This window comes from Osmerus mordax, chromosome 19 (assembly GCF_038355195.1).
Source record: "Osmerus mordax isolate fOsmMor3 chromosome 19, fOsmMor3.pri, whole genome shotgun sequence".
In the NCBI taxonomy this organism is placed as follows: domain Eukaryota; kingdom Metazoa; phylum Chordata; class Actinopteri; order Osmeriformes; family Osmeridae; genus Osmerus; species Osmerus mordax.
The window spans coordinates 1,922,638-1,938,858 of NC_090068.1; the positions used below are offsets into that span (position 1 = coordinate 1,922,638).

The 16,221-nt window shown below is 44.3% G+C and overlaps 1 protein-coding gene across 1 annotated transcript in view; it reads left to right on the forward strand.

The window, feature by feature from the left end:
• Positions 1-404: 404 nt before the first annotated feature.
• Positions 405-16,221, forward strand: part of tmem132e (transmembrane protein 132E) — a 52,861-nt gene continuing 37,044 nt past the window's right edge. Inside the window, exons 1-2 of the mRNA XM_067257297.1 lie at positions 405-483; positions 1,162-2,110. Of these exons, the coding sequence (XP_067113398.1) occupies positions 405-483; positions 1,162-2,110 (1,028 nt within the window). The remainder of the gene's footprint in view (positions 484-1,161; positions 2,111-16,221) is intronic.

Consider the following 16,221-nt stretch of genomic DNA (forward strand, 5'->3'; position numbering starts at 1 on the left):
AGTGCTTTGTCTATCCTACAACAGAGCCATACCACTCGACAAGCCTGGAAGACAGCAGTGACTGCTGTGGAGTTGAGCTAGCCAGCCACCGAGTGGATTGAAAGAGCCACTGTTGGGTCTGCACTCTGGACCAGTATCTGCACCAGAAGGAGTTTAACATCAGCAGTTAAAGTAGATTGCTTGTTGCCATGTGCCCTACAGTTTGAGCAAGTTAACTTCTAGAGATTCCTTTTTTCTACAGCTCATACTGGGGATTTTGTTTTTTCTTTTTTGCACCAAGAAATTTAAGGATTTGTAAACTTCACAGGCTGTCATCTTGTGACTTCTTACTGGAATAGATAGGCTATATCTTTTTCTATATAAGTTTTAAAAAGGATATAAGTCAATGTGAAGCCGTTTGGAATATGGGAGTTTTAACTTTGGATTTATGCTGTGTGGGAACACAAAGGCACTTTTGTGCTCAGTTTTTGGTAATTTTGATAAGTATGTAACACCAATGCTGTTTTCTGTTTAACTGTGCTCTATGCTGAACATATTGTATGTAATGCTTTGGGGGGTGTTTAGTTTAATTTATTATGTTTCCCATAATCCCCTTACATATATTTTTTGGAGAGGGACAGAGTTTCTGTTCCCAAGATGTCTGGAATAATAATGTGCCTATCCAATCAAATTTTCTATACTCACTTTTTTGGGGGCTCAATCAGAATGTTTGTGCCTATACCATTCATTAGCCTTGCTGGTCATTCCTAGTAAGATAATTGGTGTGGTATCGAACATGGGGAACAATCGATCATTTTCATTGTGTGTGCTTGCGTGATAAAGATCCGTGGCTAGCCATCCTGATAATGTGTACTACACAATTCATCGGACAACCTTCTTGCAAGTCACTTGACATATATTGCCCCATTATCGGATGATTAGTGTGTATTGACCTTTTCAGCTCGCACCCTTCCCTTGCTGAGTGAACATAGGCAACCTTTGTGACCTCGCTCCATATGTCGCTTTCCCTGTCTCGCTCTGTCTCTCGTTCTGCCTGTCCTCACCCATATTCAAACTCACTCTCTCTGACTATTTCTGGTTCATGAAGCAACAGCATTAGGAGACTGTCTCTGAGGCATTTTTTTTAACTCTTCTCTTTCATCTTCTCTCTCTTCTTTGCAGTATTTGCAGGTAAACTCTCACCGACCAGCTCCGATGCACTGCTCAGTGTTCCGGTGGTCACAGCCTTTCCCACCCCACCAGACGTTTACCTGCCTGCCAACTTCAAGCTTTCCAACGCCCAGCTGGCATTCTTTCTTCGTGAGGCCAAGTCTTCGGGGCAGCCCGGTGGCAGCAGTGGTGGCGGGCCTGGTGTCGGACACCCCCTGCAGCGCTCTGAGAGTTTTGTAGTTTTCCAGACCAAGGAGCTTCCGGCAGTCAACATCACATTCGGGCCTTTTACTCAGGACCAGATCCTGTCCAAGGAACTCCTCCAGCCAGCCAGTTCTCTGGACATTCCCGGGCGGCTGACGGTCAACTGGAAGGTACGGGCGTTCATCGTCCAGTCCCGGGTGTTTTCTAGCAACCCCACTGTCCAGGTGCTGTTCTACATTGCCGGACGTGACTGGGACGACTTCAAGGTTCAAGACAAGCTGCCTTGCGTTAGACTCCATGCCTTCAGGGACGTCCGGGAGATTAAAACCTCCTGCCGGCTTAAGTGGAACCTTGCCCAGTGTCTAGCCCAGCTGGAGCTTCCCCCCACCTGGTTCAACACCAATGTGGCACCCCTTGGCCGGAGAAAAGGCTCCAGTGACGGGCTGGACTCCCTTACCAGCGAGACCCTGCAGACGGAGCTGTACTACACCCTCCACGAACCGGATGGATCGGGGGAGTGTGGGGAGAGCTCCGGGCGGCGGGGGGGTTCAAGGGCTGAGCCCCTCACCCAGCATCCTCTCCTCCGCATCGGCAGCATCAGCCTGTACCAGTCGAACCAGGAGCAGCAAGTGGTGGACAAGCAGCTGGACAAGAACATGTTCCTCAGGCTGCCAGAGAAGCCCCTCAAGCCTGGGGAGACACTCAGCATATTCCTCTTCCTGGTTCCCAACTCCACCGTGGAGCTGTTCACCCTCAAGTAAGTCGGCTTCTTCCGCCTAGCATTTCCATGTGCCATACGTCTCTCTTATGTAAGCCTTATTCACGCATCGCTGACACATTAGGTACATACAGTTGAGTTTGTAAATGTCTGATCTTCACATACTTCCTCATCCTCATGTGTTTCTGTTCATAGACTGGAAATGTGTAATTATGCCATAGGTATGTGGAGAGGAGGGGAAGTTGAGTGGAAGTTACATCTTAACGTATTAAACAAGAAATGTTTTTCTTACATGAGCATGGGAGCTCAGAGCAATGAATCGTCAGAGAAACAGTAATGCTGCAACATGGGTGACTGGGAAATCTGTTTTTGTCGTGTTCTGTATAAAACACAGTATACGACGATCTTTTATGAACACATATTCCAAAAACACATATTCCAAGAGAACCTCGCAATTTACGCATAACACTGTGGGGGCCTTATTTGATGTCCTAGCTGCATTGATTCCTGCATAGTCCAGAAAATGAAAGAACTACATCATGTCAATCTTTTCAAATCTCATTTAAGCTAGGCCTTTGAGGAGATGAGACTAGAACTAAGTCTCTCGACAGAACTGACATAATGGGTATTAATTGACATCTGTTCAAATTAAATTATTTACAAGCCGACCCACTTTTTGTCGAATTACAGCTTAGAGGATACAAGACATGTCTTCCCTAGCCTCTACATTTCTCACTTGTATTCTGCTTTTGTCAACTTAATGGGAAGGGTTCGAGATCCCAAGAACGGCAAATTATTCTTTAAGTTTAGACAAGGCATTTTTTCCTGCCATCCTGGAGATAATAAAAAGAGAGGGAGGAGGTGCCGATATCCACTGGTTTCCGAGGCATGACTGTGAAACGGTTCGTAAACACGGCAACTCCTTAATCATAATGAAAAGTCTCAGACTTCAATTTAAGGATTCACTGTGAATTAATTAGGCTCCAATAACTCATTAAGCCCCAACTGGAAAGACACTGCTACGATTTATGCAGGCAAGGATAGTTCATTTGAGTTATCTCTCAGTTCAACGTAAAAGACTGCAGCCTCATGATGGAGGGCAAACTTGTGTACAAACTGTATGGATGTGTGTCTGTGTTTGTCCGTTTGCTCTTGTGTGTGATAGTAAAGTACTGTTAGGAGTGTTAGGAATGGTTAATAGCATTTTTATGATTGTTGCCAAAAAATCACATGGTCAAAGACCGCAGTAAACTTAAATGTGGCTTGGGACCATTTTCAATAAAGTTGATTAGAAGGAGCATAACTATCCCATACAATTGTCTTCACACCATCCAAGCAATGTCTTCACCTAGGGAGACAATCTCTTAGAAATCTACAGGCCAATCTCTATTTCTCCCCGTTCAGTCTTTCTCTAACCAGCACTGTCGAATCACCCAGTTCTCAGTGGTACTGGCTTAATTTCATTAGAAATTGCTGTAACGGAACTATTTCAGTCAGAATTAATAAAATGACAGCCGTTAGTTTGAAGATGGCTTCCAGAAATACTTACTTCAGGAACATAGTGTGTTAATTGTTACCTAGACTAGGATACAGTATCTGTGATTTCAAATCTAGTCCAGTGTCCACCGCTGTGGCCCATCACAGTTGCTGGTCTCTTGAAGACAGCAGGAAGTGCAGGTTAAAAAGAAAATTGAGGGTAAAGGAGGAAATCTGAGGGCCCTCGGCCAGTTGTCGGCAATGGGATGAAATGAACCTCACTAGGAGCCAACTGTTGAGGTGTCCCCCCATATAGAGAAGATGATTAAAGTTGTAATAAAGAAAGTCTTTAAATATGAATCGAACTCCAAGAGACACAGCACCTCCCCCCCCCTCCAGTTGTCTTCTTCCATCTCCTTTTTATTTCTCTTGCCTTTGAAGGTCTCGTCTGCAGAGTATCTCATATAAGAGAGTGGAAGGGAGGGAGTTGTGGAAACTTCTGGAAATTCTCTTTGTTTTCCTTGTGCTGTTGTAGCAAACATGTGGGTATATGTTTTTCTTTTTTTTGCAGATTGGAGTTTCATGTTCTGTTGCCATGGTAATGTGAAGCTCCACACTGCAGTTTTAATCTATCTTGTCTGTGATGCTTGTCATCGTACAGGGGAGATATGTCTAATGACTCATATATACAGAATATACTTCATTTTTAAGGTTTTGAATATACGGCATATTGGAGTTACTACAATTAATCATGTTAACCCTATTCCTATATGAATGACAAATATTTCACCCCTAGTAACAATTCAGAGACTTTCTGAGTTGGAGGTGAGGAGTTAGCTAAAGAGAAAGTGACTCATAAAAGAAAAATGTGGTTAAGGCACTTTCTAGTAACATGGCAACTTCCTGACCCCAGCCTCTCTTTCTTGCTGTCCGCCTCACATACATCTTGCGTCAGCCTCAGTGTCTCGGACAAGAAACGTCCTTATGACTTACCCCTGACTGAGCACAATCAGATCAAGTGATTCACGAGAAGCCGTCCAGCCGGCAGTATTGGACAACACAGAGAAAGACAGTGGTCAAAGTGGACAGCCTTGTCACATCCCTTGCATCGTCCCTTTTCTAGAAAATAGTTCTATTGACCTCCCTCGCCGACTGAGTTTCCCACGATGTGATCCCACCTTTGCAGGTAGCATTGTTAGAAAATACGTGAAGTGATGGGGCTGTCTCTCTAGCTCTTTCAAGCACAAGATGGATGAGTTATTTACAGCCAGGAAAAAGCGTTGTCCAGAAAGCTATTTGCAGTTGCACAGTGGAAGCACATATCCAATTCCTTGGGGCCTTGAAGACATAAACCTTATAAGCGAGATGTATGTGGCAGATGTTAAATAGAATGGCCACATCTTTGTACTTGGGTTTATATTATAGGAACATCAGTGTGTGCTGAAGCTCTTAATGCAGGTCAAACCCAAACCAGGCTTTTAGCCATGAGGTAAGTTTTTGTCTTAAAACGGCACTCCAGGATTTAGAGCTTTTAGCTTCTTTTGAATAATTATTTAGAGTGTAGCAATAGGATACAGATGATTCAGATATTATTTAGGTCACTTTGAAGAATCTGCATGTGCCAGTGGCAAGTATGGGACCCAGTCACTTTGAATAATTTGCATAGCCATTGGCAAGTATGGGAGATGGGTGAACGTAAGTTAAACGTTGACAGCTCATGGACATTGTAAGGTCAGAAGGACGTCCTTCCAATCACAGAGCTTCATTCAGCCAAATGAGTGTGGTGAAGGAGCCAAGGTCACATTTGTACTTAACTGACCTTTTTATTTTTCCTTTAACCTTGCTCTTTCAATTTCTACCTTAATGGGGTAATCGCCATATAGGTTATTGTCATGCTCTGGTAATTGAGAGAATAAGATGACATGATTTTAGATCCGTGTGGGCGTGCAAGCACACGTGGGTTGTGGGTCTCACAGATATTCATGTTCAGAAAAGGTGATGGTTATTCTTGATTTTCAAGTAATCTTCAACAGAGCAAAACCTCTGTAACTCCACAAAGGATGAGATCATGTGTAACTCCAGCATGGAGGCGAACAACACGATCCACTTATCTGGGCCTGTCTGCTCGGAACAGGCAGACGTCTATCCCTCGGAGGGGTTTAGCATTACCGAAAATTAGTCGTACAGTATTACTCAGTCAACGTCAATTTCTGTCTTTTTTTATTAGATCTCTTCTATTAGATCTCCACAAAGGAGCCCCTCCTTCCTCCCTTTACTCGGCCCTCCCTCCTCCTACCTTTGTGTATCCCTCTATTTCTGGTTACCCCCAGCTCTGGAGAAGTTTAAGCAAGGCTTAGATAAGAGCTGTGTTTTCCTCCCCAAGCTCTGTCCCATAACCTCTACCCCCCTCTCTCATCTTGTCACAGACAGAAATTGGTTAGGCTTTTTTCCTCTTCCTTTTTTCTTTCTTTATATCTTTTTCTGTCTTTCTCTCTTTTTTTTTTACACCACACTTTTCACAGAAACTCCATAAAGCTGTCTTTTTCAGTAATAATGTACACAGTCATGCCCCGCAGGAGCATTTGCACTACCTGATACCGTTTCAAAGAGGGACTGGGAAGTTGTTGCTTTTTCTTTGATTGTAATAATGCGTAAAGCCACAGGCTAAGTCTTTGACAGCTACAGGTGAAGAATGCGGTTCTGGGAAAATGTATCTAACCCCAGTTACCTATTGAAATTGTATCTAGAAATTGTCAGTTTATAGAATGTCATTAATGTTGTACATTGCACATGCTGCTTGTATGTGACGAGTCTTCAAACCTAATGTAAACAAACATTAAAATCTGAATGTTTCTCTTATTCTTGAATCAAACCAACAAGGTAATTACACATTCCAGAAAACTTTTAATTGACTCCTCCTTCAGTCAGCAATGTGAGGTGATTTGAGTTCATTGCCTTACAGTGGGATTATCAGTGTACTGTGAGTTTACCAGAAGTCCTCTCCAATACGCATTCCAGAAAGCGGGTTTAGTGAAATGAGGTTTGTACAACTCCTTTACTGGTAACTGGGAATACATGAGATGACATTAAATTCCACAGTTCCACATGCAGAATTCACCTGCCATTAAATGAACATCTCATTGTGTGCAGCTATGCACCCCCCCCCCCCCCCACCTTACCTGTTTGTAGTATGTTTTTATATTTCATACAACATTAAACATGCTATTTTATTAAGTCCACCACTTTTTTCACCTGTAATATTAACGGACAGTGTAGTTAAATGTCCACTGGCTACTGCATTCAAATGTATGCATTGACTCGGCCAGCAATTGTCTCCCACACTAATTGTCTCTCCTGCGCTGCTACAGTTATATTGCTTTTATCCGGAATATGTGCTCACATTCACTATAAACACGTATTAACACTTCTATCTGAAGTGTGGTGAAGTAGGACTAAAAAAATTGGCGCCAGGTGCCATGGTAGATCCTAGTATCGGAGTTCCATTGATGTTGGATTTTAATACTTCTGATGCCCGCGCTTAACTCAGAGTGGATGTACTCCGAGTTGATTTAACTCAACTAATCAACTTTTCTGGAACCAAAAAGTCAGAGTTTCCCATTTTAGGGTAATCTACTCAGAGTTCAGGTTTAGGTTCACAGTTTGTTGAACCCACTTTCTCGAATACCCCCCAGGTCGTTGTGATGTAAACATTGACGTTAAATTATATAGGCAGAAGTAAACTAACCCCGGTCTAAAGACTGCTGGGCTACTCGTCGTATTATGTGCTGCTGAACAGTGGAACAGTTCTGTACCATGCCTGGCTGATTAGCACTTTAGCAGTTTACTCACAATCATGAGGCATGAAAGGAAACAAATACATAAATAAGTAAAAAATAACACACAAACACACTGGAAGGGCTGTGGGCAATGGAGAAAGTAAGCTCATCAAAGATGAAAGAAATATGGTAAAGGGTATCATTGTGTTAGTGGGTAGCAATAACAGATGGTGCAGGGGGGTGCTTTTGCAGGAAAGCTAATGATTATAATATATGAACTTGTTTTTTCACTTCATGCAGGGGGTGGGGGGGGATGGAGGGGTCATAATTGATCAAATATTTCCCTACAGCCATATTGGCTCAACTCCACCTGCCTCATGTTGATAGGGCGGTTGATAGGCCAACTGCTTTGGGTCACTGGTCTGTCCATGTCCTTCGCCGGTTTGAAAATGCTGACATTGAATCAGCGGTCCATATTGTGCACAAAGCCTATTCATGCCTCAATACAGCCCTTGTAATACATCAAGTGTCATAGGATATAAAACTATGACATTGACAAAGTGCCCATTGACTGAATGAAAAAAGAATTACGGTCAGAGCACTCAACCCTCTCTCCCCAAAATGTTTTGCCTCCATGACCCCCCAAAAATAGGAGAAAAGCTTGTCTTGGCAGGCCTCTTACACAAAAAAGAAAATGATTTTACCTGGGTGGCTTTACAAAAAGGCTTTGTCTTCGGGGGAGTGTTTTGCACATCGATTTGGACCCCCTGCAGGTGGAGAGGCAGTTAGAGACAGTGAGGTGTTGAAATGAGAACTGTAAATGAGGACCGAGAGGGAGTGTGTGTGAGAGTGGGGGTGTGTGGGGGGGGGGCGGGGGGGCGGGCAGGAAGGTGGTGAGGTAAATGGAGCACATTACAGTAATTACCTTGACTTTGACACACTGTCCTGCAGTCCGACTGGGTTCCTTTGCTCAGCCAATGCTCTTCTGGTCTCTGCCCACCGCTCTGCATACTTCCCAGGGGGCCATGCCTGGGGTGCTGAGATAAGGAGAGGCCCATTTACATGAGCACTTGCCTAAGTAAGTCTCTGAAGGAGACAGGCATGCTCCGTACTGCAGGGGGGGGGGGGTTGACTGCGGTTTGCTGACGCAACAGCCCACATACCACGAACGCATGACGACGATACCCACAGACACAGATATCCAGTGTATATAGGCAGCAGCAGACTCACTTGCATCACCCAAGACAGGATGTAAACATAAAACACAAATTCCAGAAAGCGGCTCACTTGCACGCCTATGACAGGCATCGACTACAGAGAAGCACACGCAACTCAGCAGTGTTCAGAGTGGCAGGGGGAGAGAGATGAGAGAGTGCCCCCCTCCCGCCCCCTCTGTTTTGGGAGGGAGTCTCATAGAAAGCAGGGTGGCAAATGGATGTTGGATCAGAAGGGTCTGCCAAGCCTCCCTGCAGCTACAGGCCTAGCCCTGGCCACGTGTCTTTCTAGCACTGAGGGACTTGGCATCTCCCACTGATTTACAGTTTGGATTTGAGTTGTTTTTTTCCCCACCCGATCTACCTCTCGCTTGAGGCTCCGTGTTGCACGGAGGCACTAAGCCAAAGTAATGTCTCAGATGCAGACCAGTAATTAAAAGGAGATGAGGGAAGAAAGATGGCAAATAAAACGTATTACGTTAGCTAAGGTAGATGTGGACTGGCAGTGTTGTGAATTTCTAAGGAGAGTGTGGGAGAAAAGAAAAAAAACATTCTGGACAATGTCCATTCCAGAAACTGTTTTTAGTGAAAACCCTGAGTTTGGTAACCCTAAAATGAGGCAAACTCTGGGTTTTCTGTTCCAGAAAGAGAGGTACCGCAAACTGTGGGTAAGTGTCCATGGTAACTGACTCTGTGAACCTAACCTGCTCGCTAGCAGGTTTTCCAACAAACTCTGCATTTCTACCTATCCCCTCCCACTTGCTGCGCCTGATACAGTTGGCAGACATGGGGTATCCTTTCCTGGTTCAGCCGACCGATCTTGAACTAAATGTAATTTGCTTAGTTTTACGTCGGGAGAGGATTATAAGACAGAATTTCATTGAGATGATCACTTGTTGTGTCGACATACTAGACATGTTCCAGTTCAAAAAGTCCAAGCCTTGTCAACAATGTCAAAAAAGGATGGAATGCGCTAATGTGAGATATGAGCATTACTTCTCTATAAAAAGCAATCTATCCCTTTACTTTAAATAGGTCCAGTAATTTAATAAATTCACAGTGTCTGAGCATCATATGAGCAGCTGTCATCTCCCATGGCTCACGGCTAGAAGGAGGCTTTCCTAAAACAAATTTAGTCACTCAAATGGCAACCATGAAAAGGTCATATAGAAAAGAAACAAACCAGCACCCCTCTGTCTTCTCCCTTTTTCTCTGCTCCCATCTTTCTAAATCTCTCAAATGTTCTCTCTCTGGAAGTGAGAGAAATGTCATTTCCATAATTTGCCACCATCCCTTCATTCAAGGCACATTCCCATCTTTTCTCCAACAACAATTTGTAAATAATCAAATGCATCCGTAAAAGATTCTTGCCTACTTGAAACAGTGCTTAACCACGGCACACATTATAAATTACAGTTTTTGGTTAAAAACTCACTAAACTCACGTCACTAAAACTTAAGGTATACTTTAATAGAATCAGGTATTTTTGTGGGTCGTCTCCCTGTTTTCTTCATTTTCATAATTTGAGACATTCTTTGAATAAGTTTGATGATTTTCCTATGTCATGGGTAGTCTGTCTATCTACGACAAGCAGACTGCCCACTGGCAGAGGGCATTTTTAGATGTAACCATCAACTTAGACTTATAGACAAATGTCATATGCTGGATAAATGATCCGTCTGGAGGTGTAGTTGCAGTGTGCAACCCATTCACATCCTCCCTCCTCTTTGCACGCAGACATGCTTTTTTTCCCCTTTATGCGATTCACCATCTTTTTATTTATAATTCCAGCCATCTTCCCCACAAACGGAGGTAAACGGACTGTCCTGACCATCAAGTGTGAAGTCTCCTGTTTTTTTTTTCTCGCTACTATTTTAGGATAGGCCCCTCCCGAACTGGAGGGCTTCCTGACTGCTCGTATCTGCACACAATCCCCACACCACACCCCCAACCTTATTATTGATGCCTCCCAGCTAACTGGGGCAGATTTGTTATGGCTATTTCCTATGCCCTCCCATGATCTCGAATGGCTACTTAATGCCGCTGCCTCTCAGGGAGAGAGAGAGAGAGAGAGAGAGAGAGAGAGAGAGAGAGAGAGAGAGAGAGAGAGAGAGAGAGAGAGAGAGAGAGAGAGAGAGAGAGAGAGAGAGAGAGAGAGAGAGAGAGAGAGAGAGAGAGAGAGAGAGAGAGAGAGAGAGAGAGAGAGAGAGAGAGAGAGAGAGAGAGAGAGAGAGAGAGAGAGAGAGAGAGAGAGAGAGAGAGAGAGAGAGAGAGAGAGAGAGAGAGAGAGAGAACCCCCTTACATTTGATTGAAGTTATTAAAGCCCAATGGACAAACAGGAGACCTAGGGCAAAAGAAATCCTGAAATCACTGATTGGTCTCTCTCTCTTTTCCCTGTTTCTCTTTCTTGGCTGACTTGGTAAAAATGACTTGGTGCCTTCACATGACCTCACCCACAAAGAACATTCAAATACAAAATAGTTCCATTGTGTTTTTCACTTCAAGGCAACACACAACACTGAGATTCCCACCGATCATTTTAGCACAACGTCCTCCTTATCCTCACACAAACACCCCGACACACATTCAGTCAACCGGTCTGCCAGCCAGCCAGCTAGCCATAGGACTTGGCACGGCGTCTCCCACAAAGACCCAGTCTGGGCTGTACCCTCTGCCCTTGGTGTAACCCTTGTTGGGATACAGTAAAACTGGCCTTGTAATCAGGGTCGGAACCCAGTGTTGGGGAGCCAGCCAATCGGAACAGAGAGCCATGTCTCGGCAACTCCTGTCTCTGCAGTTATTGTGATTGTGTATCTGTGTGTGTTTATGGTAATGTGTGTGTCAACTCCGGACTCCCCCCAGGGTGCTTGGTATTATTTGGTGTTGAGCAGTAGGACAAGGGGACCAGGCGCTCTGGGACGTGGAGGGGGCTGAAGGAGGGCCGCAGTCTAGCAAGGAGGGTGATTATGATGGATTCCCTAAGGAGGGTCAATTTTTCTGCTGCCAATTCGGTGTTCCTATACTACTGTACTGTAAGTGGCGAAATTAAGTGTAGCCTACAGGGAGTCAGGTGGCTGAGCGGTTAGGGAATCGGGCTAGTAATCTGAAGGTTGCCAGTTCGATTCCCGGCCGTGCCAAATGACGTTGTGTCCTTGGGAAAGGCACTTCACCCTACTTGCTTTGGGGGAATGTCCCTGTACTTACTGTAAGTCGCTCTGGATAAGAGCGTCTGCTAAATGACTAAATGTAAATTTCAAGATTAGTTGAGCAAGTGACACTGGTAAGAAGTGACAATTTATCCTGTCTCTCCTGTGTGTAAGTTTACTGCACACTGGGACATTACTAGTGCAGAAGGATATTAGTTTTCCACATTGTAGCACTGACCAGTAAACAGCAACATTTGTAATCTACATGTAGATTTATGTGAGTACCAAATCAAGCAAATACTCTGGTGTAGCTTTTTTGAACTCTGCAAAAAAGTATTTTCCTACGAAATAAAAAAGAGTCCTCCAAATAACTACCACAGAGTTATTAATCTGATATTTAGATGAATCCACTTTGGCAATTATAGTTATTACCCAGAATTTATTTACTTTAATTTTAATACTCAATGGAAAGTAATCCTTTTAGCCAGACACAGGAGCATTGGGAAAACACAGCTGTGTTGTCACAAAACAATTTGAGGACAGTAAATATTATTCTACAAGTCTGCTGTAAATGTGCTTAGACACAATGTATCCAGGAAGACAGTTTGAGGGTTTTTATAAACAGGACTTGGCTATAAGTCTCAGTACCAAAAATAGATTACATCCATCTGTAAAACTGGAACAGATGTTAACAGCTTTTTAACATGCAAAACGTTTGAAACCGAGCCGTAGATTAGTTTACTACTGCTTCTTAATCTCTGACTTTGAGAGATTCCAGTGGTTCGAGTGAGTGTTAATTCCATCACCCAGGTATGTGAAAGCATAATCACAGTTTTTCAAATCTTTGCTAAAAACACGCGGAAGTTTGTGACTAGACTAATTTTCCTACATATCTGATAAGATGTAAATTCTAGAGAAGGCAGGCCGGAAGGAGTCACGACAAAGGAAAGGAGTTGACTTTGGTTTATTAGTCGAGCGGCCCGGATCAAACAATCAGTTCAAGATGAGCTGATGGCATGAGTGAAGACTCTTGTCTCTCAATCGTGCTTAAATACATGAGTTGGACAGTACAGATATAGATTGCACAGAATTGCTTCCTTAACGGGTCTTCAGTGGTCAGTGTATTGACACACTAGAACGTTCAACAGGTGAAGTGGTCGTTAATCACATAAGCCTTATTTGTACATGATTTTCCTCACTGTCTCCCCACTGTCTGGACTGCATGCTATATTCTGCTCAGAGGGGGCCTCGCTGCATGACCTCTTGACCTTACCGAGACACAAGCTGTATATGTACCCAGAAACTCTGCCTTACAATATCGGTAAACATTATTAGATAATTTGCCTTGGTGTGCGGCATAAAGTGTTCCCATGGCAACCGATTGGTGGGCCCAATGAACACAGATGAAATCCAATGATTTGACACTCATTTGTTCTAATAGAATTTTGATGGAAGCCAGAGTAGGGTTGATTAATTTTTTAACTTTGCCATCCTCAATATGGATATGTACAATTGGTTCCATATCATAATTGCGCACTTGAAAATCAAACATAATTCCATCAGAAATCCTCACACCCTTGGTTTTACTAATCAGCCAACCCTGTCTAGTGTCTACAGGTAACATTGCTGAGATGGTTGTCATGTAGAAAATCTAGCTTTGACGCACTGTCACCGCTTTCATACTCTTTAGATATGTACATTTAGTCATTTAGCAGATGCTCTTATCCAGAGCATATGTAAATGCATGGAACTCTGTCATGTCGCGCCTCTGTCACCCTCCAGAAAATAGCGGCTACCAGATAATGGGCCAGGTGAGTTCAGGAAGAGAACTGAAGTCAAGCGGTGCTAAGGATAACTCCCTGGCACAGAACCAGAACACAGAGGTATGTCCTCGACTGCTGTCCTCGACTGCTGTCCTCGACTGCTGTCCTCGACTGCTGTCCTCTCCTACGTGGGCAGGAGAGAAAGATTGAAAGAGCGAGGACATAGATGGATAGAAAAGCGAAATGGAGGGAGGGAGGTAGAGGTAATTTGACGCTGCATTTTCTAAAAGCTCTGTCGCACAAAATAATTTTGGGGGTTTCTGTTTGAGAAAGCTCTCTGGAAAAGCCATGCGGCTCCGGGAGCATGTGAAAGTAAATGTTGCCTCATCAAGCTCGATGACTCGTAATCTGGTCTGAGCCCTTGATGGGACAGACATTGCAAATTGGCACTGCCTTGATAACGAGGGACGGGGACGGTATGGAGCACAGTCTTCCGGCTCACTGGTCTTGTACTTTCACACCTCTTTCTTTCTGAGGGGAAAAAAAGTGAAGAGATGCAGATGTCACAGTCAAAGTTGGTTTTGGCAGAGCCTGTGAACAGACACATACAGTCAAGAGTCATAAAGCACAATATGGTATTGTGTGTGTGTGTGTGTGTGTGCGTGCGTACGCGGTTGCACACACATTTAAAATTATTACCGTGTGGTGTGTGTGAGACTATTCTGTATTCTGTGTGTGTGTGTTGGAGGTGGGAGATTCTGGTCCCTGTTGAAATGCAAACCTTGCCATTCTCCAACCTTTATCCGCTGCGTAATGTTTTAGGCCTTGGCTGATTTTGCTGATTTTTGCTGTGGCCGTGTCTGTTTAATAGCTTGCACACAAGGTTGAAATTTTACAGTTTGATGGCCAGAGATCGTTATCATCATCAGGGTCAGCTACAATTACAATTTGCCGCTCTGCCTCTTCTGTTCAGCTTCGTTTGGCATCTCTTATTCAGAACATTAGAGAGGAAGGCACTTGGTACGTGCTTGGCACTGGAGGTGCAGCATGTAGTCCTCTAGGTTTGAGTTTCAGCATTTGGCAAGTTACCTTTGAGACCCCCCACCCTCACACACACTCACACACACATTGCAAAATAGGAAGTGGCTGTCACAATACACACCCTCTGCACTCTTGAGGGTTTGAGGACCTTAAGTCCACACATCCTTCCGTCCCCAAGCCCAGAGCGTCCCCCTCGACTCCCAGAGTGCACTGAGCTGAACACGACCAGAGCCTCATCAGCGGTACACTCTAGGCATGGTCGTTTGGATCGTTCGGCGAGCAAGGCAATTAGTGTTGCGTGGCTTCGAAGAGACAGAGAAGAAGAGTGAGTGGAGGAGGAGGATAAAGGCAAAGAAGGGGAGGAAAGGACAGGGTGAGGGAGGGATAGTGGCTAGATGAAGCAGAGCGATTTAACCGGAGCCTGGGGAAGTAGATTAAGGGGAGGTTGCTGTGAGGACAGGTCAGGGGGTATATTAACCAGAGGCACGTTGGGACGTGGAGGTCAGTCTGAGGCCACAGGGAGTAATGCTCCTGCTCTCCTGGTGACTTAGGCTAATACACTTTTTTGCCTCCCTGCTGTTCACTTGCACAGTATAAATAGCCCTGCTGTACGTTTATCTATCGATGTCCCTCTTTCGAGTCACAGGAAAGGATTTATTCTACAACTCACATAAGACCAGACTGAGCAAGTTAATTGTCGTTTGGTTTCATAACCGCTTTTTAGAAACGTTTCATATCCATAAAATGTACACATTTTCTATGCAGTGCAGCTCTGAATCGAGAAAACCTGTTTGGCCTCTGTGAGTACAGTGTGAAGTCTGGTGTACAGACTCTACTACCCTCTGTGCTCCAGTATTTTACTGTCTGCGAGTACGCACGGGTCCACAAGGGTTCATGTGACGTAAATGTTCATTAGGGTGGACATGTAGGGTCTGTTTGGGCATCCGCGGACCTCTAAAAATCCCCCCAAAAAGGCCATTACCCTACCAGGGCACCAACTGCACATGTTACAAAGCAAAAATGACATGTTTGAAGAGAGGCCCTGCAAAGAGGTCCGTCGCTACTCAAAAACTATATAAAGACACTCAAAGCGCGGAACAATTGATGGAGGGAAATTGCCCAGAGTTGGGAGAGAGATGTGTGTTACTTTCACTTGGATTTGGCCATTTTTATTTAATTCGTAATGCTGATGCACAGAGTTTTACTGTAGACGCCAACCTACTGTCAATGTGTGGAACATGTCCTCTAAACAGACTCAAGTATAATCACATCTACACGTCCACATCTGTCAGTATCAGCGTCCTCTTTGGAGTGGGTATCTGCGTTTTCATTCCTACAGTACCCTTATCTTTACCCCCCCCATCTCTCCTAATCCTGAGTGAAGTGCCCTCCCAGAATGCAGATGGCCACCTGGTGGCCACCTGACAACATTACTGTCCAACCACACTCAGGCAAGCCCCTTTGGTTCAGGCTCACATGCTTAATAAACGAGCTGGGTCACTCCAGACTGTTGAGTCCACTCACCATTTGTCAGGGGATGGCCCTTCATTCCACTGTGTAGGAGGAGACGATTTGGGAGGGGTGTATGAAGATGCCATTATCTATATAGTTCCATGGTCAATACAGGCTGAACATGACATGAGGTTATCAGGGTGTTAACAATTCAGGTTAGCGGTCTGAATCACCTTTTTTTTTCTTCCCTACCGAGCACTGATTAGACTGACAAGCCCCCA